General features: G+C 35.4%; 2 protein-coding genes and 1 pseudogene across 4 annotated transcripts in view; 1 reads left to right on the top strand and 2 right to left on the bottom strand.

The window, feature by feature from the left end:
* Positions 1 to 8545, bottom strand: part of LOC145245856 (cytoplasmic polyadenylation element-binding protein 1-like) — an 80476-nt gene extending 71931 nt beyond the window's left edge. Inside the window, exon 1 of one of the 2 annotated variants that reach the window (XM_080107563.1) lies at positions 8359 to 8545. In XM_080107563.1, the coding sequence (XP_079963689.1) occupies positions 8359 to 8376 (18 nt within the window). In that variant the 5' untranslated portion in view covers positions 8377 to 8545. The remainder of the gene's footprint in view (positions 1 to 8358) is intronic. The other variant, XM_080107564.1, reaches the window with a different exon arrangement.
* LOC145246329 (U2 spliceosomal RNA) lies at positions 5027 to 5246 on the bottom strand (annotated as a pseudogene).
* Positions 8546 to 21156: 12611 nt separating the features above from the next.
* The window catches only part of LOC145245855 (MYCBP-associated protein-like), a 530396-nt gene continuing 524508 nt past the window's right edge, over positions 21157 to 27044 (top strand). The window contains exon 1 of one of the 2 annotated variants that reach the window (XM_080107561.1): positions 21157 to 21307. In XM_080107561.1, the coding sequence (XP_079963687.1) occupies positions 21274 to 21307 (34 nt within the window). In that variant the 5' untranslated portion in view covers positions 21157 to 21273. The remainder of the gene's footprint in view (positions 21308 to 27044) is intronic. The other variant, XM_080107562.1, reaches the window with a different exon arrangement.

Raw genomic sequence — 27044 nt, 5'->3', positions numbered from 1 at the left:
AGTGGCTTGTTTATTTTCTTTATGGATTATACTTCCAAAATAAACTATTAAAGTTGTATAAGTAATAGAAATATTTTTTTTTTTTAAATAATTTACGTAATGAAATCAATTGAATTTTACGAGTTAAATATTTTCCAATTTTTAAACTTTAAAAATCTATCAATTTTTCTATGGATTCAATTTTTACGATTTTTTCAGGGTCAATGAAAATTTATGCTCTTTACAATAATATATTTTAGACAAACGGTTTTAAATTCACGCCCCCCTCATTTTTAAATGTCTATTAAAAAGTGAATTTACTCAAGTTTTATATATCGCAAATTGAAAATAAAAGATAAAAATATATATATATATATATATATATATTTTTTTTTTTTTTTTTTTTTTTTTTTAGAAATTTACCTGTAAAGTCTAAAGTTTAAAACATTTAAAAAACACTTTGTTAAATGAAACCTTGGTTCTTGCTCCTTTAATTGAAAAATTAGGGTCTGAATTATTTTTTCGAGTAGTTATTAGCTTGGAAAGACAGGGGGTCGGATTATTCAATATTTTTCACGCATTCGTAAGGTCAGTTTCTGACACCTACCGCTACGAGAATATTTCAACACATGATACGAAAGCGATCATTCAAACAGACAGGTTTTCTTTCCCATTATTTTTTAAACTAAATTTAAATTTTAGCAAAATCAAATTAAATTTAGAAATTTCGTTCACCCCCCCCCAGCATTTATACAAGTGCCAATTGACATTAATTTCTTTAAATTAATACCAGTTTCTTTGAGCTAAGTTCTTAAAATAATATCCTTAATTTACATAGCTTCTTTCCTTTTCTTGAAATAATTTTTTTTCATTAAACTGTTAGGCAAAAGTGCAGAATAGTTAAACCCTCTCCCCATGTTAATGGCTTTCTTAAATAACGTTATTTCAGCATGGTTCGTTCACTGCACAAGTACCAAAAATTGTCTAGACTGGAGTTTAGGTGGCAAAGTAATCTCAAACCCTTCAAATAAAAGGAACCAAACTCCTAATCACCGTTATGTTACTATGCCAACAATATATAAACAATTACACCGGTATTTCAGAAGTTAAAAATTTAAGCAAGTGAAACTTACAAATAAACATGAAAACTTTAAAATAACACTTTCATTTTAAACAGTATACATCTTTTATTTTAAATATAAACAGAATTTTGTATTTTTCATTTTAACCAATTTAACTAGAAGTTTGGTGCTTATGTATTTTTGGTACTGCACTATTTTAAAATAGTTAGATTAAAATAGATATCGTGAAACTTGAATTTATTATTCACTTTTAAGGTGGAAGCACAGAAAAATTACAAAACATCCTCCACTCCATGTTAATAATAGCTTTCGAAACAATAACGTCATTATTTCAGTACGATACATAAACTACCGAACTTTTTGAAAACCAATATTGCATTTTTATTTTCCATAAATAGTTTTTCGGATATTAAACAGTATTTTTTTTATGTTAAAAGTGGTGGACATAGTTGTGAAAGAATGCACGTGAAAATTAAATTCCAAAATAATTGAAAGAATGCACGTTAAAGTTACTGAAAGTCGTAATAGAATACGTGTGTTTAGTATTAATTTGTATCGTTTATAACTGCTCACGTGATTTAATCACGTGATTAAATTTTGAATTAAAAATTGAGCTTTTTTTTACATTGTGTAAAAAAGCTAAGTTTTATTTATATTGTTTATATTTAAAAGGTGTTCATAGTTTCAAATTATAAAAAGTTCGGTAAATTTTCAGATTAGGTTCACCTCCACAATTTTTCTTTTAAATGACGACTTAAAGGCTTTCGGCCATGCCGAATACGAAAATCGCCTTGAAATTTTGCAGAAATAATTAGTTATCGAGATATAATTGTATTATGCATTGTATTCTTTGGCGGCCATCTTTGTTACGCGCATAGATTTGTTTATGGCGCGCAAAAACGATGGCCGCCAAAGAATACAATGCATAATACAACTTTTTATATCTCGATAACTACTTATTTCTGCAAGATAGATTTCAATGCGATTTCCGTATCTAGCATTGAAAATTTATAAAAGTCACTTAAATTGTGGAGGTGGACCTTAAAAAAAAAAAAAAAAGCCAAAAGTTCTATTTTTATATTGCTTTAAGAGTTTTTAGTTTATAATTATGAAAAATTCTATTGTTTATTTTTATTTTTTATTTTTTTTAAATATGTTCTGATTGATATATAGAGAAATATAAATTTTGTTTACCATTAAAGTATTCATTGTTTTAAATTATATAAAAAAAATTGTTTACATCGTTCTCATGGTAACATAACTGATCAATTATAATCTTTTGCGATCGTTGCCTGGGTTAAAGCATTCTTATAAATCCATTGTGTTGTTGATGAAAATCAGGCAGTAGAATTTCTAAATTCACTACAACCGCCGGTAACGCCACACTAACCCGATATTGAAGGAAGGAGTCCCAGTTATATCATGTATGGAGTATTGCCGTCATATTTGGGCTGGTGCATCGGCTACTGGTCTCTCGCTCCGAGACAAGGTTCAAAAGAGTCACAAATCTGATAGGCCCTGAACTGGCATCTAAGCTTCAGCCTCTGTCCCATCGACGAAATGTTGCATCCCTCTGCCTGTTCTACAAGTATTTCAATGGTGAATGCACGAACTGCACGCACTTGTGCCCCCACGATGTGAACACCCTCGACAGGCTGCAAAATCCCACCCCACACTGTAGAGATCCCTAGATGTAAAAGATCTTTTTACTCTAGTAGTTTCTTCCCCAGAACCGCTAGAATTCCATTCCAGGTCCTTGCTTCTCCAACTGTACTGACGTGCAGAAATTCAAGTGCAACGTGAACAGACATCTTGCTGCCCAAATCCCTACATCGTATCCCAGTAGTTGGAGCCCCTGATAGTAGCCCCCGACACCAAAGTGGCAATGCACCTTGTTTAGGGTAAAAAAAAAAAAAAAAAAAAAAAATTAAATATTGATCCACCTAAATTGCGCAGTAGCACATGATTATCAATAAAGTCTTTGAAAACTAATGTTCTAGAAGCCATTATGAGAACTGGAAATTTTAAGGGTGTTATTTCCTCGGATTCCCCTTATTCCTTCTGACATGTTATTCAGTTCAAGCGCTTACAATTCCTAATAGTTTTACCATGTCTATATATAAAGCTCAAGGACAAAGCCTAAAAGTTAATCTTCAGGCACCTTGCTTTTCTCATGGTCAGTTATGTTGGTTGCTTACGCATTGGAAGTCCTGAAAACCTCTACATTTACACACACCTGTTAGCAGTCACACCAAAAATGTTGATGTAGAGGCTCTTCAAAATTAATGCTACAGATTCATTTACCAGTTTTCACATATGCACTGCTTGAAACTGAATTTTAATCATTTCATTAACAGAATAGATTACTAATATATAATATATATATATATATATATATATATATATATATATATATATATATATATATATAGTACATTAAATAGTTAAATGTTTTAACAGTCTTCAGATGTGCACTATGATAGAAAATAATTGCAATTCTTACATATTTTGAAAGGACTAGAAGAGGTCTACTGGTGAGACCCTCTATAAAATAAAACGCACTAGTGCTCTCACCACATGGGGTGTGTAGAAAAAGCCGTTATAAGTTTTTGTTGAATCTATATCATGTATGAGGACAAAATATTCAAGTATATCACAACCTGGCAACGCCGGTTACTTCAGCTAGTATAATTATTCTAAGCTGATATTGAACAGGAGACTTAAATAGGAACAGGATTGAAATTATCACCGAAGAAATTCTATTGAGATTTTCGAATTACGATTATTAATTTGTTTGCAATTTTAAGTGGAGGAAAAACCATGCTAGAAAATAAAATGAATTTATCGATCATTTTTAGGGGTTTAGAATCAGTGGCGAATATTCATTACATAGATTTTTTCCCGGTAAATAATGATCATTACGAACATGTTCAATTTCCTTATTAATTCCGGGTATGTCGATTGCTTTAAACGTGCGTAAAGATATCTAAAATATAAATCAGTACTGATGCAATAGCAGTGTCAGAAATTTCGTGAAAACTATTGAATAATTCCACCCGCTATCTTTCGAAGCTTATAACTCCTCGAAAAATGTAATTCAAGCCCTAATTTTTTTCCAGTTCAAGGATCAAGATTTCATTTAAAAAAATTTTTAAGGTTTTAAACTTCGGACTTTACAGGTAAATTTCTAAAAAACACCGTTTTTAAATTTGAATATTATTTATTGATCCTTTATCTCCAATTTGTGATATATAAAACTTTGGTACATAAATTTACTTTTTAATAGACATTTGAAAATGGGGGGGGGCGTGAATTTAAAATCGTTTGTCTAAAATATTATATTCTGTTTATTGGAAAGAGCATAAAATTTCACATTGACTATGAAAATATCGTAAAAAATAGAATCAATAGAAAAAAATGATTGATTTTTAAAGTTTAAAAATTGAAAAATACTGAACTCGTAACATTCAATTAATTTCATTAGTATTTAAAAAATATTTCTATTACTTTTTATACAACTTTAGTTTATTTTGGAAGTATAATCCATAAACAACCCACCTTTAAAAGAGAAATTACGAGTTTTATTTTATTTGCAGTTTCGTGTTAGGTGTCAAAAATTCCTACAAAAATTCGATACACCTGATGCAAGTGCTTATGCGCTATTTGTTATTAGGTAAAAAAAAAAAAAAAAAAAAAATTATCCAAGTAATTTAAAAGGTATAGTTAAGCCTAGTTTTGTTACTTCCGGTTTCTGTAAAGACGAGACTGGCGACCAAGATATGGTCCCTTCTGATTAAGAATCCTCATAACGTGAAAGCTCTCTAAACGTTTAAGAAGCCATTCTTAACATGGGAAGGATAGTTAATCATGAAAATTCACTATATTTTTTAGATTTTATAAAAATCCGACCGTCGATGTAAAAACAGAATCTAACGTCTGACAGACTGCTTAGTTTAATGTATTTATTTGCTTCCCCACCAAAGCAAATTAGGCACAGGCCGTTTTAAATGTAGGGGTAAAAAGCAGCTCCCTAAAAGTAGGCAAAAAAGGGGCACTCTGGTTACCAAAAATAATTGTAACAGTATAGAGGGACTCCCCTCCATTGACTGGTACAAATTATCTTAAGTGCAGCATCTGCAGAACAGATGCTACACTTTGATCCCGGCCCGAAGGCCAAGAACAGAAAAGGTAAGCCTCTTTTCAAATATAAAAAAAATTCAATAAAAACATATTTATGATAAAGTGTACTAATCAAAGACCGTATCTGTGTCAGGTTTGTGATTTTTCCGTATATTGCCACAAGCTTTAGATATGGTTTATGTATGCTCATGTCGGCGAATACAAGTTTGGTCACTGCTTCGTCTGATATGAGAATCATTTTACCCTCGAAAAATTCTTTAAAATAACTTTTGTAGGTTCTCGAGGGACGCTGAAAACGAAAATAACGTTTAAAATTACGGCAAACGAGTAGTTTCCAAGATAAATGTTTAAAACAAAACGTAAAATGAGCGCCCATTTTATGCCCACCTTTTTTTTGGGGGGGGTACTTCCCACCCCCGGACAATCCTTTACAATTCCAGGAAACTACTCGTTTCCTGGATATAATGCACTGACTTCATAGCATCCTTTGTGTGTATGTGTGTGAGGGGGGGACTGCCTGCTTATATTTTTCGTTCTTTTGGTGGGTGGGTATTCAAATAGGGAACATGTTTCTACAGTTTAGTTAAGTTTTAACGTAAGTAACGCGAACGCGCAGATATTCACCGAGCAGAAGAACCGTTTAATATTTCACAAAAATTCGGTTTACATTTGATGTGGGAGGGGGGGCGATGAAGACCTATAATTTTAAAGGATTTGAGGGATATTTTACCATATATATATGCACACACACACACGAGAGAGACACAGACACAGAGAGACACAGACAGAGACAGAGACAGAGACAGACACAGAGAGAGAGACAGAGAGAGACACAGACACAGAGAGAGAGACAGACACAGAGAGAGACACAGACACAGAGAGAGAGACAGAGAGAGAGACAGGGGATAAGATTCGCAATACTATAAGTAGTCCAGATGTAAAGGTGACCAAATATAGGCTAAATGTAATTTTCAGAGCTTTAAACGGGCAAATACAACGGTTAATGTGGTCTGGTCGTACCACTTGCAAAAAGTATTCCGAAAGCCGTTCTTAACATGGGGTGGTTGGTAATACCCCTAAAACGCAACTATTGCAGGTAATTCGGGTTTGTATTACTGTACACAGATTCGAAAAAGTTCGAGAAAAAAACAAATATATAACATAAATGTTATCAAAGGCAAGATAAATTACTTTTCTACCAAACTGGATATAATTTGTGTTTTTATTCAATTTAACATGTTTATTCAGCTCAAAAAGCATACAGTGTTTACCGATGTATTGGACAATTCAAAATGGCGGCCGACTCTTTAACACGGTAAACACTATGCTTTTCGAGCTGAATAAACATGTTAAATAGAATAAAAACACGAAAATTATATCCAGTTTGGTAGAAAAGTAATTTATCTTGCCTTTGATAACATTTGTTATATATTTGTTTGACAACTTTTTCGAATCTGTGTACAGTAATACAAACCCGGTAATTCTTCAGTGGGACAACCAGACCACATTGAACGATACATCTTATTAATTTTAGCGAACGTGTACTTATAGTGCTTTTTTTTTTTTTTTTTTTTTTTACAATTTAGTGGATTATGGATTGGACACTAATCTATCAGATTATCAAAACAGTCAATATTTAGACATTTGTAAGGGGGGGTGCTCAGTTTTTAATTACAACGTTCTAGTAAATTCATATTGGAAACACTGGAGAAAATTTGTGTAGAAAATACTTTAACTTGTGGAATACTAAACTGGTAGTTGTGCATGGATGTTACCGCGAGTTTTTACTTTCAATTAGGAATTAAAACGGCCAATGTGACAAAGGCCGCCTCCACCTTAAAATTAGATATGAATCCCCTCTTAAGAGAAAAAATGACCCCCCCCCCCCAAAAAAAAAAAAAAAAAAACTTCCTTCGCGGACCGGGACTCGAATGACATTGAAGTCCCGTCCGCACAAGATGGTGGGGATCATTTGTTTTACGGATTGTTTAAAAATAATCAAATTAATACTAACATATCTAATGGAATTCTAAAACCAAAAATCTTTAATACAAGTTAAATCGCAAAAATCTGAAGTACATTTGCGCTTCCAATTTTGAAAATCAAAACTAATCAAGATTTGTCGGTCATTTTGGGAGCTATCCTCTTTAATATAACCGATTTATTTTAACTTAAAATGGCATTGCATGTTTATTAATCCTATCACTTTCAATCTAGCAATACGGAAAAAACTTACAGTTTAAGGATGTGCTGAAAATTTTCGACCGGAGACTTAACTATTGTATTTTCACCTAATTTAAGATAGCATAAATCATATTTGAGCAATACCATGGTCCGCAAATTGTGTGAGCAAAAAAAAAAAAAAAAAAAAATTATCAGTGCACCATTTGATTTTACGTTACATTATTTACGTTTAACGCAGTCTTTATTTTCTATATGCGCATGTGCGACAGTCTTTGAAGACGGAGAAAAAAAAAAAAAAAAAAAAAAAAGCGGCCATATTGGAATTCTGACTATTTGTAGCGAGCATTGTTGATACCAAGATTAACATCCTGGCGATTGGAATTGGTAAGATAAACTCAGAATAAATGCAATAAAAATTCCATATTCAAATAAACTTCCGAGGTAAAACCAGAATTGAAACGTGTAAAAGGTTCAATGCAACCGCGGAAAAATAAGACACTCGTCTCTTCAGAGATTTCAAAGCAAAATACAGATTTGCTAACCTTAAATATATATAGGAAACGTAAAATAAGGTCAATCATTGAATTAAACTTTTCCGTAAGAAACAAACTTATTTCAAAACCTTCAAACAGAAGAGGCACAAAAACAATCTTAAAATCGCGTTACGTAACGAAATTTAGTTACATATTAATATATTTGAAGACAGCCGACAGAAGTTTACATGGAAGACTTTTGAAAGCTGGAAAGGGAATTTAGACTAGAACCAAGTATTAGCATAAACCAAACGGAAAATAGTAACGCTCGCATGCACACCTGTTATGTCAAAGAATCAGAATTCCTTTAATAAGGTCAAATTAAAAGACGATTGCGAAAAAAAGACACGTGGAGTGAATCACTGAAGAGTCGAACCTCCATAAAAAAAAAAAGGCCTGGTTGTCTCCTACCAACAATTAGAATTCGGTAAAATACTTACCAGATTTGGTGACTGCATTATGGTAGGGAAAAGAAACTGTCCAAACGATTGAGGAATACCGTCAGTTGTGACCGGCGACGAGCAGAATTTACAATTTTTAAAATTTCGCGCGACAAAATCCAAACTTGTGACAACCAACCCGATTGAAAAATTTGCATATGATTAACTGTTACTCAACCAATCAGAAAAGAGCGTGCTCATTATTATAAAGGCACGCTCCATTCTTCTTCTTTTTAATTAGAAAATGTAATTTAAATTTCAATTATCTGGTATTATTAACACGTGAGTGTTTCTATAGCTTATGATGCTAAACTAGTAAACAGACCCAGCATTGCCTGGGGTCAGAAATATACTAAACGTTTAAATTAATACAGATTCCATGTTTTATTATTATTATTATTTATACTTACTAGGAGTTCTCATACAGATCATTATCAGAGGTTTATCACTGACATCAACCGGTGGTGATCCCTGGATTCTGGGTGACAACAAGTCTCCTCAGATTTCTAATACTCTCATCCTCTTTCAGCACCTTTTGCAAATGAATTTGCGTTATCCCAACAGCCGTTTAATATCAACTTCTCAGTGGCTACGATTATTGGTCTTCATTGGAATTTGGGCGACAACAAATCTCTTCAAGGTCTCAATCCTCTTTACACTCACCCAGGGGAAGTCTGGTTAGTGCTTTCTCTCCTTGGTCTTTCCATCCTCCTTGATCCTTCACGACTATTTGGTGTGGCGCCAGTTGATACCGATACAATTTTTTTTTTTTTAATTAAGAATTATTATGAAACTCATCATCAATGATTTCTCATTGAATGCAACCGGTAGTGTTTCCTGGAGTCTAAGTGACAACAAGTCTCCCTAGATGTCCAGTACTCGCCACCTATTTCAATAACCATTGCAACTGATTTTGCATCATCGCAACTGTGGCTTACCATTGATTTCTCGCTAACTATGACCATTGGTATTCTCTGGGACTTCGGTGGTAATATACCTCCCCAGGGCCACAATATAATCCGCACCCTTTCAGTGGGGGTCTGGTTAGTGCTCTCGCTCCTCAGCCTTTCAATCCTTCATGAATATTTTGTGTAGTATCAACTGAGGCTGGTGTTATCATGTTTTTATTTTTTTTTAGGGGAAGAGGTATGAAATTTTTCAGTTTCAGTTCCTTTAGTTTTATGTGATGGTATGCTTCTTACGTTTTTGGGTACTACTTCACTTATTAATCCGTGCTGAAATAATAACGTTATTATTTAAAAAGCCATTCTTAACATGGGGAGAGGAGGGTATTTTCTACCTATTCTGTACTTTAACCTTACAATTGAATAAAAAAAACATAAAACTTTAATTAAACTTGGAAATACGATTAAAAAAAATAGCGCGGATCAGTAAGTGCATTAGCACCTGTTTTTGTTTTATTTCTATTGCGATTTCATTGTGATTCAATGTGATTTCATAGTTAATGTAGACTGGTTTCTGCATTCAAGGATTTTTCTTAAGATTCCAGCTGTTTAACATTTTTGTCAGTTCAGTTGTATATGGTCTTCTCTCTGATTCCATTCTCTCCCAGTGTTTTTTCCAGAAATATTATTATTATTATTATTAGTAGTAGTAGTAGTAGTAATTATTCAATAACTAAGAAATAAATTAAACTCCTAAAAGTATTTATTAGAACGTTTAAATGCATGAAAAACTATCAGCCCGAATGTCTTCGATTTCAATTCATGGAATAGATTTGAGATTGGAAATGGCCGAACAGTCAATTAGTACCGAGATTAAATAAAACAACTTTATTTCATTTTTGCCTTAACTTAATTTACCAGCTCCGTGTTATTAATGGGTTTGATAATTTTCTTCAAATCAGTAAAAAAAAAAAAAAAAAGTTTAGGGAGTTTTTTTTTGTTTGTTTTTTTCATTATATTTATTTATTTATTTATTTATTTCTAACCCTAACCTGATTTTGCATTTGTATGATTTAGTGTTATCTGCCTTTTTACATTTTTTTTTCTGTGTGGCTTAATAAACAGCTTTGACAATTCGCTGTTCGTCCTGTAAATCACAATCGGAAACATCCGGGTCGATATGGATCCCCTTGTACAGAAGCACTAAATATTAACATTTGCATAGATTTAAAAAATATATATATATTATCTATAACAGTATCGAGTCAGTGCAAAAGTGTTTGCAGATTTTAAAATTTCATCTTAAAAAATGAAAAACTGTTTTTGAAATTTTGATTCCTAACAACAATGACTTTTGCTCTCAATAACTTGATTCCATCTGACAACGCCTTTCTTGTAAAATCTTTTTGGTTTTATTTTGAAATATCAATCTAACTCATGTTCAATATCCTTTCGTGATGTTAAAATGGTTTTGTAATTTTCGAAATAAGTGATAAATCCGCGGGAGCTAGGTCAGGAGAATATGCAGGATGGGACAAGATTTTCCAACCAAATTCTAGGTGATCTTTAATCGATAGTGTTGCATGAGGAGGAGCATTATCATGATGGAAGATGATTTCCTTTTTGTTGACTAAAGAAGGTCAGTTTGGGGTCAACGTGGACACGAATGTTACAGAAAAACATGATTACTGAACGAAAAAGTTATAAATTTATAATATGTTCAAGTAATAACAATATGCATGCAATAAATTACAATGGTTTAAGATGCCCCTTCTTCTCGTATCATGGTATGTTCATGCCGTAGATAAAATCATAGTTCGTGTTCTCCATAGCCTTTAGTCCATTGTTGGTCCGATTCCTCTGAAAACATCATATGATTTGAACTTGGCAGAATACATAGGGTGGGTAACCATTACCTTCCCCAGCAGAGTGGCATTAAACTCGCCTGTTTGCACCTATCCGTTGTCCTTAGATCATCCGCATAGCTGCAGTCGAATAACGTAACTCTTAATACCATAGAACCATTGATCTGCTAGAGAGCCATCCTCCTCCATGACTATCCAACATCCTGCTGCCGATGTCATCCGAGTTACCTTCTCCCAAATGCATGTCTTAGCTAAGACTAGGGGTGCATGTCTCCCAGTGAACTAATGCGCCCCCAGATACCAACCTTGAAATTTTTTATGACTCGGCGAGGTACATACAGCACCTAGCCTTCCAAATGGTCACTCATCTGGTACTGGCCAGGTTCATCATTGCTTAACTTTGGTAATCTGGTGGGAACTGGTGTGTCAACGTGATTGTGCTCCTTCTACAAACAGGCAAAACTTTTTGCACTGACCTGATAGCGAAAAAGAATAAACATTTGAACATGTCTAATATATGGAATATCCGACACAGGATGGATCTATAGCACCAAGTACACTCTTGGAGACTTTTAATCAGTACAAGACTTCAGACCATAAAATACTTTACTACAATTATTTGGATCTTTTTCGTTTAATGCCTGCCACGTGGTATTTTCTAATTATTATAATGGAAAATGACAGGTACTACTAGTTCGTGTTAGTAGATCTAGGAGTAATGATAAGTAGGGGAGTAACTCCCCACTCCAAAGTTCTCAAATTGTGGCCTCACCTTCGGATGTACTTGAAGGTTATCCTCGGGGTCAAGTGAATTATAGAAGATTATCAGGTCGATGCAAACGTTTTTGCCAATGTAAGATTTCATCTTGAAACTGGAAAAAAAACTGTTTTTGAAAATCTTTATTCACCAAAATAATGGTCTTTGCTCTCTATAACTTGATTCTATCTGTCAACGAGCTAATAAATGCTTCGCTTGTAAAATTCCATAGGTTTTTAAGTTAAATATGAATCTAAATCATGTTCAGTCTCATCTCTAAATGGTTTTGTAATCCTTGAAATAAGTAATAATCTGAGGGATCTAGGTCGGGAGAATATGTGGGATAGGGCAAGATTTCGTAGACGAATTCTTCTTGTATATCTTTGATCAGTAGTGTTGTGTGATGACGAGCATTATCATGATGGAAGATGATTCTCTTTCTGTTGATTAAAGAAGATCGTTTTCAGGTGAGCCTGAGCAAGAATAGTGAGGGGGGGGGGGAACAACAAAAAAACAAAAAAAAACAACACAAACAATACTTTAATAATCTGAAAGAAAAGTTATAAATCAATCTTGGTAATATGTTTCAGTAATAATATGTATAAGATAAATTACAATAATTTAAAATGTCCATTCTACAAACAGGCAAAACTTTTTGCAACGACCTGATAGCGAAAAAGAATAAACATTTTAACATGTCTATGGAATATCCGACACAGGATGGATCTATAGCACTAAGTACACTCTTGGAGCCTTTTAATCAGTACAAGACTTCAGACCATAAAATACTTTACTACAATTATTTGGATCTTTTTCGTTTAATGCCTGCCACGTGGTATTTTCCATATACTCTTTGTTTGATCGTCATGATACTATTCTCCCAGGCAGTACCTCTTTCATTGCAGAATGGGCAATGTAGTATATGTGCGTTTGCCCTGATACTATCCTCCCAAGAATAACCTCCACATCTTTATTTGTTTGTGATTGCAACGTTACTTTGTAACGCTGCAATTACAAACCAATAAAGAAAAGAAATAAATAAAAATCCGGGTCAGCATTTTTTTTTCATTTTTAACAAAAACATTTATTGCCGTTACTTTCAACCCTACTTAAAAAAAAATCCATCACTGCCGCATGTTCATCTTACCTGGTGAGCATTTCTCCTTCTTCTGACCACATACCGATCACAGATGGCTCAGTCTTGTCCTCAACTTTACATATCCATTTTCTTCGACACACACTTTTGGTTCTCCCCGTGTCGTGTATTTTTTCTCCCCCCCCCTTTTTCTTCTCGCGCACATGCCCTAATTTGCATATGTGTGTTTTTCAATTACTGCTGTTGCTAATCTCTTGCCAGCCATCCTTTGATGTTGCTGATATTTCCTCATGTGCTCATATACACTATGTTACACTTTGAGGAAGTTACTGAAGTAGCTATTCTGCTGCTATGACACCATCCAGCCAGGCATCACCTCCTTCTTGAATGAAAATAGAACTCGTACAATTGCATTTTGGAACCGAGAGGAATCCTAATCCCATTAGAGGGTTTTTAAAAATAGGATGACGAAAATTTGCTAAAATTTTCCAAATCTACATTATTATTTATTTTTTTATTTTATTTTTTTTACTAATATGGTGCCGCTTATCAAGAGGAAAGGCCATTTGAGGATGGGTTAACTGAGATGTATGATCAGTTAAATGAAAAAGAATATTATGAGAAGATTGAAAATAACGTACGAAATGAACAAAGTTTGAATACTTATAAGGACGGTTTATGAAAAGTACTTGTTGTATGATATCTAAAACTAGCAGCACAAATGGCGTTGCCCAGTCGTAAAATACACATAAGTATATTTTAATGCAGATTTCTTATTTATTATAAACAGAAATATGTAACGTAAAATTCCTTTAAAAAATGAAGTAAAGAAACAGAAAGAAAGTGAAACATTTGAACGCAAGTGTTATGTTTTTTCTAAATAGTTCACTTCTTTTCTTGTAGGTAAAAAAAAAACAAACTAAGAACATACTCTGGCTGAGATCGAAACCAAAACCTAAAGACAGTGAGTCAAGTACTATAACCATTAGGCTGGCTTGACACGATCTTTAAAAATTGTTTTCAAACCTACTTATTTTTAACATAATGAATCGGTCATGTGAACCATTCATGTATGTGTATTTGTCGAACATTTAGCAAATAGATAAAAATCCGATGACCCGCATCCCCCAGTAACAATTTTTCAATTTTTACCCCATAACAGCCCGTTTTTCGGGATAAAAACTGATTAAAATGTTTTTCACATGTCTGAATATCCTATATACAAAGTTTCAAGATAAAACATCCATTGAGTATATAGGTTGAGAAGTGTCTTCACACACACATTCTCATTTTTATAGATATACAAAAAATATTTATTCTTTGAAGGTCAGCTGGTTCCGGTTTTGTTAGGAGGTACAGATTTTTTTTTTTTTTTTTTTTTTTTTTACAGTAGTTCCAATGTAATTATGACGTAATTATGATAGAAAACAAAGTAATTATGTACTAATTTGGTAAAAGAAAAATGCAGAGGCATTCTTCAAAATCGTCGAAAAATTACATCAGTCCTCTTAAAATTATGGCAAGTGAGGGAGGAAAAGAAACTCAATAAGGTTTGATTTAGAAGTGGCTAACAGGGAGACCTGACGTTGCCCGGGATCGAATGAGAATAAACGATTTTTACACATTTCCAATACTTTTATTCATTGAAATCAGTGAAAGTGCCAAATTTTTCAATCAAATCGATTGATTGCCTGCTCTAGTCAGGAACCCACTGTAGTGCACTGAGAAGAAGCTCACATGCCTCTCCGCAGTGACTTAGTCAGCAATACATTGCACTGTAGAGAACCTACTGTTGATTTTATGAAATTAGTTTTGTATGACTTGAATTAAATTTTAAAATGCAATAGACAAGTATCATGGTTCGATTGTACTCTAAACAGAAACATTCATTTCGAATGTGCCTCCTTATCTTATCAAAGAGCCTATTGTTAATTTTATACACCAAGTCCTTCTGCTTGTGCGGTGATAAAACTTTTCAATTGCACTTGTGATGTTTAGTTGTATAAAAGTGTTAACTTTGGTCAAAATCGGATTCTTTCTTTTTTTTAATGTGATTTTTCGATTTTCGATACTTATCGGAGCTATTCTGATACAAAAACTATCTAAGAACACTCCCAGGCACATAAAGTAAATTTGTGTGAAATTTCATAAAAATTGTCCCAACCGTTTTGGAGTGCATAGTTGGGTGATTTTAGTAGTAGTCATTACTATTACTATTTGTTAAATGGTATACATTAGTCAGTCCAAAGTGCTCAGTATTCTGGATAGAGCAGGTATATTTAAAAGGCTGAGTTGCCTGGAAAAAGCACCACCACCATGTTTTGTCATATTATTTTATACAAAAAAATCTGTTTGCAGTTGTCCGGGATTTATAATAATAATCAGGGCTATGACAACAGCATATTCTTTCATTGTTTTGACTCTCGAATATATATCCGACACAGTCAGACACAGTTAATCAACTGAGAATCATATCACTCTATATAAAAGCATATAAGGCATCAACGGATACACACTCGAGAGTCAAAACAATGAAAAGAATATGCTGTTGTCCTTACCCTAGTAATAATACAGTATCATACTTGTAAGTAGTATATATTAATCAAAGAGTGCTCAGTATTCTAGATAGAGCAGATGTGTCTAACTGCAGTGTTAACCGAGAGAAAGAACTTCCTAGTCTTTTCTTATTATGTTGTATACTAAGCAAAGTAGATTGTGTTACCCGGGAGCGATAATAGTAATAATAGAGTATCATATCTAGTAAGTAATGTAAGTTAGTCAATCCAAAGTGCTCAATACCCTGGATAGAGCAGGTATGTTTTAAGGTTGTGTTGTCTGCGAAAAACAACATCATCATATTTTTTTAGACTGTTTTATACAAGAAAATCTACTCTGGAAGTAATACTAGTAATATAAGCGTCGTACATATGATTGGTTTGATTGTTTTGTTTTACGGCATATCAACCCTTTTTGGGTTATTTGGCGTTGAATCCAATTATTTAGAAAATAGTATTCATGTTGCATTCAGTTATTTTGTAGAAAGTGTTTATTCTTCAAGCTCTTTGTATCTTCAATCACTAATTTGTAGTGTTTGGTTTAGTTATTTTATAGTGGATTTTATCGTTTTTGTTCCCTGTCATGCAGAACATGAATGAGTTTTGCAATGGGAAAGGGAAAAAGAAAAATGGTTACAGTATTAATGTTTGATACATTTTAAGTTAGGAAACCAGTAGGGAAGATATAAAGAGAAATGGGAAGAAGGGAAAAGGAAGGAAAGGTGGATTGTTGGTTTTTGTTTTTTGGTTTTGCAGAACACAATTAAGTTTTGCAAAAGGAAGCAGAAAAACGAAAAACGTCAATGTTATGTGCATTTCATCTCAGGAAGCCAATATCTTCAGACAGCCTGATCTGGTAGCACCAGATTACATACGAAAAGTGGTACATAGTAACCAAAAAGTGCTCAATATGCTGAATAGAGCAAATGTGTTTAAATGCAGAATTGCCCATGGGGAATTTATTTGTCATTTGTTATTAAGTTATATACCCGACAAAATACATGGCGCTGCCCAAAAGTCAAAGTAAACATGATACAGCATCATATATGGTGAATAGTACAGGGTGGCCCACTTAAAAGTAGCCCAGAAACAATGTAGTAGAGAGGTGGAACATTCTTTTATTGTTTAAATCACCTGTAGTGTTATAAAAGATGCTGGAAGTGCTCCCACTTGACATCTATTCATTTCTGGGCAAAGTTAACAATGTTTGCAGATACTGCCGGTAGATCTTCTCTGGTGATTCTCTGATTAGCGTTCGTAATGTTCTCCTTTAGTTGATCTAGATTGTGAGGATTATTTGCATAAACATTTTGTTTTAAAGTCTCCCAAAGAAAAAAAATCACATGATGACAAGTCCGGGGGAATGTGGTGGCCATAACCCCTTGCTTATTGTTCTCTCTTTTGTAAACATATCATGAACTCATGTCAGTGATCTGTGAGACCTGTGGCATGTAGCGCCATCTTGTGGGAAAAAGAATTGCATTTTGCCTGTAAGGTCAGTTAAAATAAGGTACGAAATGAACAAAGTTTGAACACTTATAAGGACGGTTTATGAAAAGTACTTGTTGTATGATATCTAAAACTAGCAGCACGAACGGCGTTGCCCAGTCGTAAAATACACATAAGTATATTTTAATTAATGCAGATTTCTTATTTATTATAAACAGAAATATGTAACGTTAAATTCCTTTAAAAAATGAAGTAAAGAAACAGAAAGAAAGTGAAACATTTGAACGCAAGTGTTATGTTTTTTCTAAATAGTTCACTTCTTTTCTTGTAGGTAAAAAAACAAACTAAGAACATACTCTGGCTGAGATCGAAACCAAAACCTAAAGAAAGTGAGTCAAGTACTATAACCATTAGGCTGGCTTGACACGATCTTTAAAAATTGTTTTCAAACCTACTTATTTTTTACATAATGAATCTGTCATGTGAACCATTCACGTATGTGTATTTGTGGAACATTTAACAAACAGATAAAAATCCAAGGAGACCCCAAGTAACAATTTTCCAATTTTGACTCCATAACAGCCCTTTTTGGGGATGAAAACCTATTAAAATGTTTTTCACATGTCTGATTATCCTATATACAAAATTTCAAGTCTGTAGATAAAAAATCCATTGAGTATATAGGTTGAGAAGTGTCTTCATACACACACATTCTCACTTTTATAGATATACCAACAGTTCAGCCCAACTTTGCTCGGGTCCTGTGTACTGTTCATAACTTGCCCTACATGTGAATACACTTTATGTAAAATTTCAAATGTTTAGACCAAAATTTGTCTGAGTAATTTGGTATAGACCGCAGAGGTCAATTTTTTTTATTTTCACCCGGCAATACAACTTCCCCTTGTACCGGACCAATTGATGTTTCCAGAGTTTTTCATCTACATGCTTCTGGAGATAAGCCGACTTCAAGTCGACAATCTTAGTGGCCCACTCCATCCTCCTCCATTTCCTCATCAGCTCTTTACATACATCAATCCCCTTTCCAGTGTGGCAGGCTACGTATCTGTTTAATTCTCTGAAATCCAGTACCGGTCTAATCTTATTCTTTGTGGGTTGAACAACCGCCAGTAATGGTAGCACTCCTTTTTCTTCCCCTGTCCACGGTTTCAGAATTCCCTCCTCTATCCACCTCTCCACTTCTTCCTTGAATCATTTTCTTATTTCTCCTCACAGTGTTTTCTCGTAGCAGCTTACTTTGTTTCGTAGTTCCTGAGGCCCGGAGATCCATTTCCATTCCACCGTCCACCTCTCACCATCGAACCTCACCAGGAAATCCTCGTCCTTGATGCAGCAAGCTTCTGGTTTTTGTGTTCTGATATTTCTATCACCTTCCACTCCTGCCATTCCTACTGTGCTGAGGTGTCCAAAAGTTACTTGGCCCTCTCTCAACATAGCGCCCCCCAGTTGGTTGATCACACTTACACCTAAAACCACATCAACATCACCAACCAGACGATCCAACACCAGGGCTCATAGTCCAATAGGCACACCTTGCACCAGTACTTCCGCTGTTGTCTCTCCTAGGCATTTCACCTCCCTGCCATCCACGGTCTTAATACTCCTGGTTCCGCTTCATGATCTAGCGACATTCTTTGTTACCAACGTCATGGTGCAGCCTAAGTAAACAAGGGGCATGGCTCTCTTCCCATTGACCACTACCGGTAACTGAGGCAACGTTTCGTTGTGCACCATTTCCACATAGAAGGGGGAACCACTGGCACAATGGCTCCCCTTCACTCGTTTCCCTGGTCCCGTACAGCAACGCAATAGCGGCTAATGTGCCCCACTCATCCACATCGGTAGCAGATGACCCCCGGTCTCGGCTCTTTGCAGTCCTTGAGCAAGTGAGGACCCTGGCACCGGAAGCACTTGATGGCAGGCCTCCCCTCCTGTCGCCTCACTGCCTGTCTCTTGTCATTCAAGTGGGGCCTCATGCACTTATTTCCACTCACAGCTGCAGCCACAATTGGGCCCTTGACATTCTTGACTAGGACTCTGGCGTGGACTAAGAGATCGTCCACTTCCATTGTATTGATCTCAGTGATTCTCTGCATGTTTGCAGAGATTTCTTCTGGGAAGCCATTCACTAGGTATAACTTTACCGTCATCTCAAGACTCCTCCCCACGTAACCAGCCAATCCTGCCAGTCTTCTGATCTCTGCAGCAAAGACGTCAACAGACTCGCCGATCCACCTCAAACTTGCAAGCTTGCCGAGTGATTCAAATGGACTCTCAACGAAAGCCAATTTCAGTCTTTGCTCCACTGAGGCAAGGTCTCCCTTATCTTCATCGCGCATCTGCTGGTAACTAGTGAGGGCTTCCCCCTCTAAGTAGAGCGGCAGCAGGGTGACCACGTCTTCGATTCTTTGCAACCTTGCCACCATCTTTGATTTTTCCAGCCATTTAATTAGGTCACCCTCCCCAGTGAAGGATCTCAACATCTGAGTTGAGAGTCTCCAGTCAGCCATGTTAACCTGCTTGTCTCGCCGAAATAGCTTCTAGGATTATAATCAGGATTCGGTTCTGGGGTTCGGGAAGGAGTGAGTCACTCTCTCGACAATAGCACGTTTTTGCCCTCTTCTTTTCCAATCGACCACACCTGGCCTCTCGCCACCAATGTCACACTGCACAATCCGAACGTCAGCAATACAAAATTCTTTTCAAGAGATGTTCACGACTCTTTTCTCTCTCCTCCCTGTTTTTATATCCTCCTATTTAGAAAAAAAAAGAAAGAGACAGGGAAAAAAATAGCTTCTCCCATCATGCTCTGCCTTCCCAAGATGCCCTTTGCATATACAAAATGCGCTGGCCATCCTTTCCTTCTTCTTTCCTAAAGATGATGCAGATACGTCTGGTACGTTTCTTTCTTTTTTTTTTTTTTTTTTTTAAATTTTTTTTTCTTCTTTTCTAACCATATACCCCACACTTAACATTTATTATTTTGGTTTCAAATCAAAATATAAAGTTTCACCAAATTACCTACATCTTTACCTACATTTAAAATTTCAAGTGTCTAGACCCAAAATTGGCAGAGAAAGTTGGTAGAATTTGAAAAGGTCGACTCTTTCAACTTTGACCTTTTGGCAGCAAAATTTTCGCCCCAAAACTGATTAAAATGCTTGCCGCACATCTGAATACCCGTTATGTATAAATCTGAAATGCTTAGAACCAAAAATTAGCTGAGTAGTTTGCTAGAGACCGCAAAGGTCAAATCTTTTGAACTTTGACTCCTTGGCAGCTCAAATTTTCTACCCAAACCAATTTTAAATAAAGGCGACAGATTTTTACAAGATCAGTATCGTTTTGAAGTTCGACCTTTCAGACGACAAATGTCGAAAAATTGGCTAAAAACATTAATATCTTCATCTTCAACTGGGCACGTTTCTACAGGGAGGGGTCGCTTTTTTCACCGATATTTTCGAAAGTGGTCCCCTCTTTTCGATTATCTAGTCTTAATTTAAACCTACGTCACTTCCGGTTTGGCGGAGGTCGTAACAGTAAAGACGTCAGGTTTTTCCCCCGTTCTTTTCCTCCTCCGCCGTACGGGTTTGAGCCTGCCTTCCTACTACCACTTTTTCCTTTTTCTTTGCTCAACACATACCTCCAAACACCAATGTTTGGAACTCCCCCCCCCCCCGCCACCAAACTTGAAAAAATACTAACGATTACACGTCCCGTTGACTGCTGCGTGGCCAAGAAGTGAGTGCTCATTTTACGTTTAGATTATATAGGAAAGTGATACCCTGCTCTAAAATGTTAAATTTTTTTTTTTTTAATTCCTTCTTTTATATATCTTTAAAGGCCGGTGAAACGTATTAACCAAAAAAGAAACGTAGCATTTATACCGCGTTAGCTCGTAAAACCATACCATTTCGATATTTTTACTTACTAAATTCGACATGACAATTAAGTAGATACTATTTGAAAATTCAGTGTTTGGATTTTCGTTCTTATTCCGAAGAAGCAACCAAATCAGTGTATAAAACTAATCGCATACAATTCTATGTGTACGTTTTCGGAATAAAACGACCTAACGCAAACGCTTGTTCAAAAACCTCAGTTTAACTCTCGCGAGATTTATAATAACGCGAGAAGTATATGTTGTCATGGCGACGGATTGAGACTCCATTTTGAAATTAGAAAACATAAGCAAGTTAGAAGTGAAGCTTTTTTGTTTTCTTTTTCTGAAGTAAAAAAAAAAAAAGTTTTGACCGGCTGAAACATTATGACAGGGATCAAACATCAACCATTAGCACCAGGTATTACAATTTTATTATGTATTAAAATTAAAAAATATAAACTAGGCATAATTATTCGACGACGATAGTTTTTTGTTGTTGTTGTTTTGTTGGCATCGTGCAACTTTTTTCCAGAAAAATAGAATTTGAACTGTTTGTGTTTTTGGTACGTATACACTTATTGTACTGTGCTGTAATAATAACGTTATTATTTAGAAATCTGTTCTTAACATAGGGAGCAGAGGGTGTTTGTAATTATTCTGTACTTTCACCTAACAATTTAATAAAACAAAGATATCGTAAAACTTGCATTTAACTTGAAAATACTAGGTACCTAAGGTGCATTCAATAAGTTTCCAGACTTTATTTTTTTTATTTTTATTTTTTTTTTTTTACAAAGGCATCACCACATTATCAAGGCCCAGAGGCCACTCAAGGATAAGGGTTAAAGAGTGTACAGTAGAAATTGGTCAATATAGTAATCATTAGTAATGAAAATTTGGTAAATTTAATAACTTATATGGAACGGCTCATCAAGAACTTATTTACTTTAGACTTGAACACAACCATATTGTAGTCAGCCGGAAAGCAGGAAAACGGAAGACAATTCCACAGGCGTGCAGTTCTAAGAAAGAAGCTTTGTTCATGGAATCTACGTTTAGGTTTAGGCACAGATAAAGAGTGGGGGAAATTATTGATAGTGTTTACAGCTAGACGAGTGTTTCTTGTGAAAGTTTGGCGAGGGGGGACCATAGATTGAAGCTCAGTTGAACACTTTCCATGAAAATAACGATACATCAGAGACAAACTCGCAACATCTCTTCTGTGAGATAGAGGTTGCAAGGAGGAGAAAAGGACATCTCCTACGAGGCTACGAAGTCTATTTTGAACTCTATCAAGGCAGGACAAGTCCTTTCTAGCAGCTCCTGCCCAGATGTGGCAACAGTATTCCATCCTTGGACGTACCTGGCTCTTATATAGGTAGAGAATAGCATCAGCAGTGTGATATCTACTGGATCGATAGAAAGATCCCACCATTTTTCCAGCGGGGATTTAAAATTGTCGTAGACTCTTTATAATTCAGTATGTTATTGCTATACATCTTACGAGATGACTGGCCAATTTTTACGATTTCAAGTTCAAATGAACAGCTACAGCAGGAATTGGAATACACCCTACTAAAGTCTGATTATCACAGCTGGTGAATTTAAAAAATGCAGCCTGGACGTGATGACACTTAAAAAAACGATATGCAATAAAATTCTGTTTTAAACTTGGAAAAAATGCTACAGAAACATATGGAATGCTTCAGACTGCTTTTGGACCATCTTGCATAAATCGAGCATCTATTTTTGAGTGGCATAAGAGATTCTAGGAAAGCAGGGAACCTGTGAGGGATGATGAGAGATGTGAGAGGAGCAAGGAAAGAACACCAGAGTTGATTGGCCAAATAAAGAATTCCATGAATGAGGACCATCATGTATCTATAAAAACAATAAGTGCACAATTTGATGTCAGTGTGGGAACTGTACACGCAATTATTAACGAGGAACTGAAAATGCGGAAGATTTGCGTGAAGTTTGTCCCAAGGGTGCTAAGAGAAGATCAGAAAGAAAGACGTTGCCATGACAGCAGGGAGATGGTTGAGCTGATCAATTCAGATCCGGCAGTTCTTGATGCTCTTGTGACCTACAATGAAAGCTGGATCTACTGCTATGACCCAGAGACCAAGAGACAGTTCTTGAAATCTGTCATGAGGTTTTGAAGAACTAGTTTCATTAAAAAGCATAGGGCAGGGATCTCAAAACTACGGCCCACAGGCCAGATCTGGCTCACCCAAATCTTTAATCCGGCCCACCAAAATCTTTAATCCTGCCCGCAGAGAGCGCTAATGAGAAACGTAAAAAAAATATTGAAGAAAAATTGGTACTCTTGTATAATTTGACCCGGATCCTCATGATTTCCCGTCAAGCCCGATCGGCAATCATCGGTGACAGTGGCGTAACAGACGCAGGCTAAGAAAAAAAAGCAAAACAAAACGAAAAAAAAAACAACTGAAAATTTTCAAATAATAACAAGAAACTTACCTTTAAAAAAAAACAAATGTTTATTTAATCTATTGTAGTACTTTTTTTTATAAATATCAACAAGAAGTTTTTTTTTTTTTAATTTATCAGCAAAAAAGGGTTGATTACCGGTATAACTGTTAGGTGTTAGTACAATTTTTTGTTTCATTTTATTTATTTATCTTTTTTTTTTTGCATAATATTTTTCAGCAACAAGTTTTTTTTTTCTTTTTTTAATTTATCTTCAAAAAAAAAGAAGGTTGTTTACCTGTATAATTGTTAGGTGTAAGTACAATTTTTTGTCTAATTATTCGTATTTTTTTTTTTTTTTTATCAAAAATATTGATTTAAAAAAAAAAAAAATTTTTTTTTTTTTTTTTTTTTTTTTTTTTTTTAAACGGTTGTTATTTGCTGGCGGAAGAACTTTCTGGAGAGGAGGATATTTCCTTAGGAATCTTTTGCTTCGCTCGACTGTTGATCGGCCATCAACAACAAAGAGAGAGGTGATTGGGCAGAGGAAATGGGAGGAAGCTCCCCAATCGGGTAGCTTTCGGAAATATGATTTATGATGGAGACAAAAGAATCGTTTCCAAATTTTTGTCTCTGCATAATAAATATGTATTCAGAAGCTCCCAACTTGTCCCACATTCTTGCTTGTTACGCTGTTTCGCTTCCTTCCACATCCTCTCGACGTGGTTCGTTGTTGCCTTTGTCGTAGGATCTACAAAGTGAATACTATGATTCACAGTGAGGTGTTGGAACCCTTCTCCTCCAACTTTGTTATAGGCCTTCCAACAGTCGGAAACTGTTCGATTTGGGACGGTGACCAAAAAACTCTCCTTGTCAGTGATATCATAGCCACCGAAGACCCAGAGCGGTTCGAGGATTCTCCCAATGTTGTGTTTCCTCCGGTTGAATAAGGATTCGTCTATTTCTACAGTGTGCCCTGGGCCTCCTATCTGCCAGAGATTACTCAGGAAATACTCCTGACAAATTTCCCTCAGAAAGTTCTTCCAATCCGTGTACATGTGTTCAGATATAACACCACATTCTCTCTTAATATTTTTTAGTGTTGCCATTTCGAAGGCCCATAAATAGATGATTTTCACTATAGTTGCAATATCCAAATTGATTTATTTCCATGGCTGTCATTTTTTTCAGTAGTCACTTTCTTCCAATTCGATTGTCGTCTGCTTACAGTTACAAACTAAAGTCGGATTAGCATTTCAACATTTGAACAACGCCCGGCGGACGCCGATGATTGCCGGTCTTGCCCGATCCGGGCTTGACGGAAAATCACGAAGATCCGGGTCAAATTATGCAAGAGTACCAAAAAATTTAATAAAATGGAAATATGTGAAAATAATTTCTTTTTTTATAATTGTTCTCTGAACAATTATAAAAAAAAATGATGTTTTGGGAAAACAGTTTCGTTAAAAATGAAAGCTAATTAGCAAAACTGTATAAAAAACGTCCCGATCATTTTTTTTTTTTTCTTGAAACGCATAACTTTTTAAAAAGTCAGCAATATGCCCCCCCCCCGTTTGAAAAGTAAATGTGATATTGTGGCGACTGCAATATGTCTAGCCAAGAGAAGGATAATCAATTTTGTTATTGTCGACCAACGATGACAAACGACTCCCATTTTTCTCACGGTTTTGTCGACCTTGTATCTAATTTGTTACAATGTTTATTTTGTACTCTATAGAAAATAGATAATTCAAAGTATAGTATCTGTTTTAACATAGGGGGAGAAATTCTTTTTGACTGGAGTAATTTTTTATTTTTTGCTCCATCCAGAGTGCTCTGTTTCGGGGAGCTAGGTACCCTCCCCCTGTAATGGATAAGTTGAATAAATAAAAATGAACGAGTATAAGAAGTCTGAGTATGCTCAAAGAAGTTTTATTATACCAAGATGTGCATAGGGATCGACCCTTTGTGAGAATAATAGCTGTCTAAGAGAAAAATGCACAAAGGGAAGTAATTCAATTCCAAAGAAGATAAATAACTGAAATTCCTATTTACAATGCCTTCCCACGGGACAGAATTAGACACCAGGATCGTTTTTAATGTGGAGAAAAGGAACAAAAATAAAAACTGTCTCAGTCGTGAAGGATTTCTTCTCCACTGAGAGAGAACAAGAAATTTAAGGGCAGTATCTGAAGAAGAGATACTACACTTTGAGCTTGGCCCAAACTGAAGTTAATCAACATTGAACCTAGTCAATACCAGATGTGACCATTTGGGAATACCGGACGCCATATTTAGGAGGACGTCGACACCTTCCTGCAAGGACTGCAAAGACCTAACATAGTCATTCCCCCCTCATGGGGATGCACATACGATTGGGAATTGCTTGTGAATTTAATTTTCCCGTGACACTTCTTCTTTTGAAGAATTGAGTTTAACCCACCTAGGGTGAATGCAATCTTCTTCTTATTCTTTTTAAGATGATAAAGAGAGATTGAAGAGTTCTTTTCTTTTTTTATATCACACTAGCCTGGGTGCCCGGTGTGAGTTAAGCAAAAAAAAAAAAAAAAAAAAGTGGTAGTAGGCGGGTAGGCTTGAACCTGTGACGCGAAGGCGGAAAAGAACGTGAAAGAAAATCTGACATCTTACCACTACTCCATGACACGACCGGAAGTTTGGAACATTAAAATTAGGCGAAGTCAATCCAACCGATATGATGACTTGCAAAAAATCAACCCCTCCTTGTAGAAAACTGCCCAGTTGAGGTTAAAGAAATTAATGGTTTTGGCCAATTTTTCGATCTTTGTCGTCCGAGACATCGAGCTTCAAAATGATACCGATCTCATGAAAATCCTTGCCTCTGTCGAAAGTTTTAGGCAGACATACATACATACATACATTTAAACAGACAGGTGAGATTTATCTTATAGATTCTCCAGCACACAGGAAAGTTCAAGGTCGGGCGTTTGTCTTTGAATGTAAAATTTCATGGACTTGCATGTTTTCTCAAACTGAAAAAAAAAAAAAAAAGAAAAAATATGTTCAAAGCTGATAAACTTAAAGCTAAATGCTAAGAACTTTGATGGATTGTTTTAGAACGTAAAAAATACAGCACATCAGCATTTCCTGAAGATTTCCTCTAGCAATGATTGAGTGTTGGGAAAGAAGAAGAGTTAGAACCCAGTTCGCCTTGGTGAAATTTTCGAGAGCATTTGGCAAAGGAAAAAAGTAGAGGAAATTAGGGTTAGATTGGAGAGGAGGGGCATTCAGTATCTATTAGTTTTCTGACAGAGGATCAGTTTCTGCATCTGAGCTGCTCGTTCAATCACCTAATAGAGATATGTGGTGTAGGGACATTAACTTCCCTCATCCATTATTAAAAAGTACTTGACCATAGTTAGCATTGACTTCAAGTACGTTAACCACCTTGACTAGGGGTTTGTATTTACGAGAGGCTTATAGAATAAGAGACGACGAAATGGAGTTTCATTCTAATATTTGAAAGCAACTTTATTTGTCATCTTTGTTAGTAGCATGTACAAGAGAAACTGGTTAGTAACTGGAAGTGTTCCTGTGTGCAAAGATAGATTTAATATTATGCCGGCTTGTTGAAGGAGACAATAGTTCTTTATACACTTGTAGCCAGTAGTCATAGGGACGAAGGAGGCTGGTTAAAGGAGAAAGAAAGAGCAAAGTCGTCAGTGTGATTACATGTTGTAGTG

This window comes from Euprymna scolopes, chromosome 23, assembly GCF_053919585.1.
Source record: "Euprymna scolopes isolate OS-2025 chromosome 23, ASM5391958v1, whole genome shotgun sequence".
Taxonomy (NCBI): Eukaryota; Metazoa; Mollusca; class Cephalopoda; order Sepiida; family Sepiolidae; genus Euprymna; species Euprymna scolopes.
Note: the sequence above shows the minus strand (reverse complement) of the source record. Positions and strands in the feature narration are given on the sequence as shown.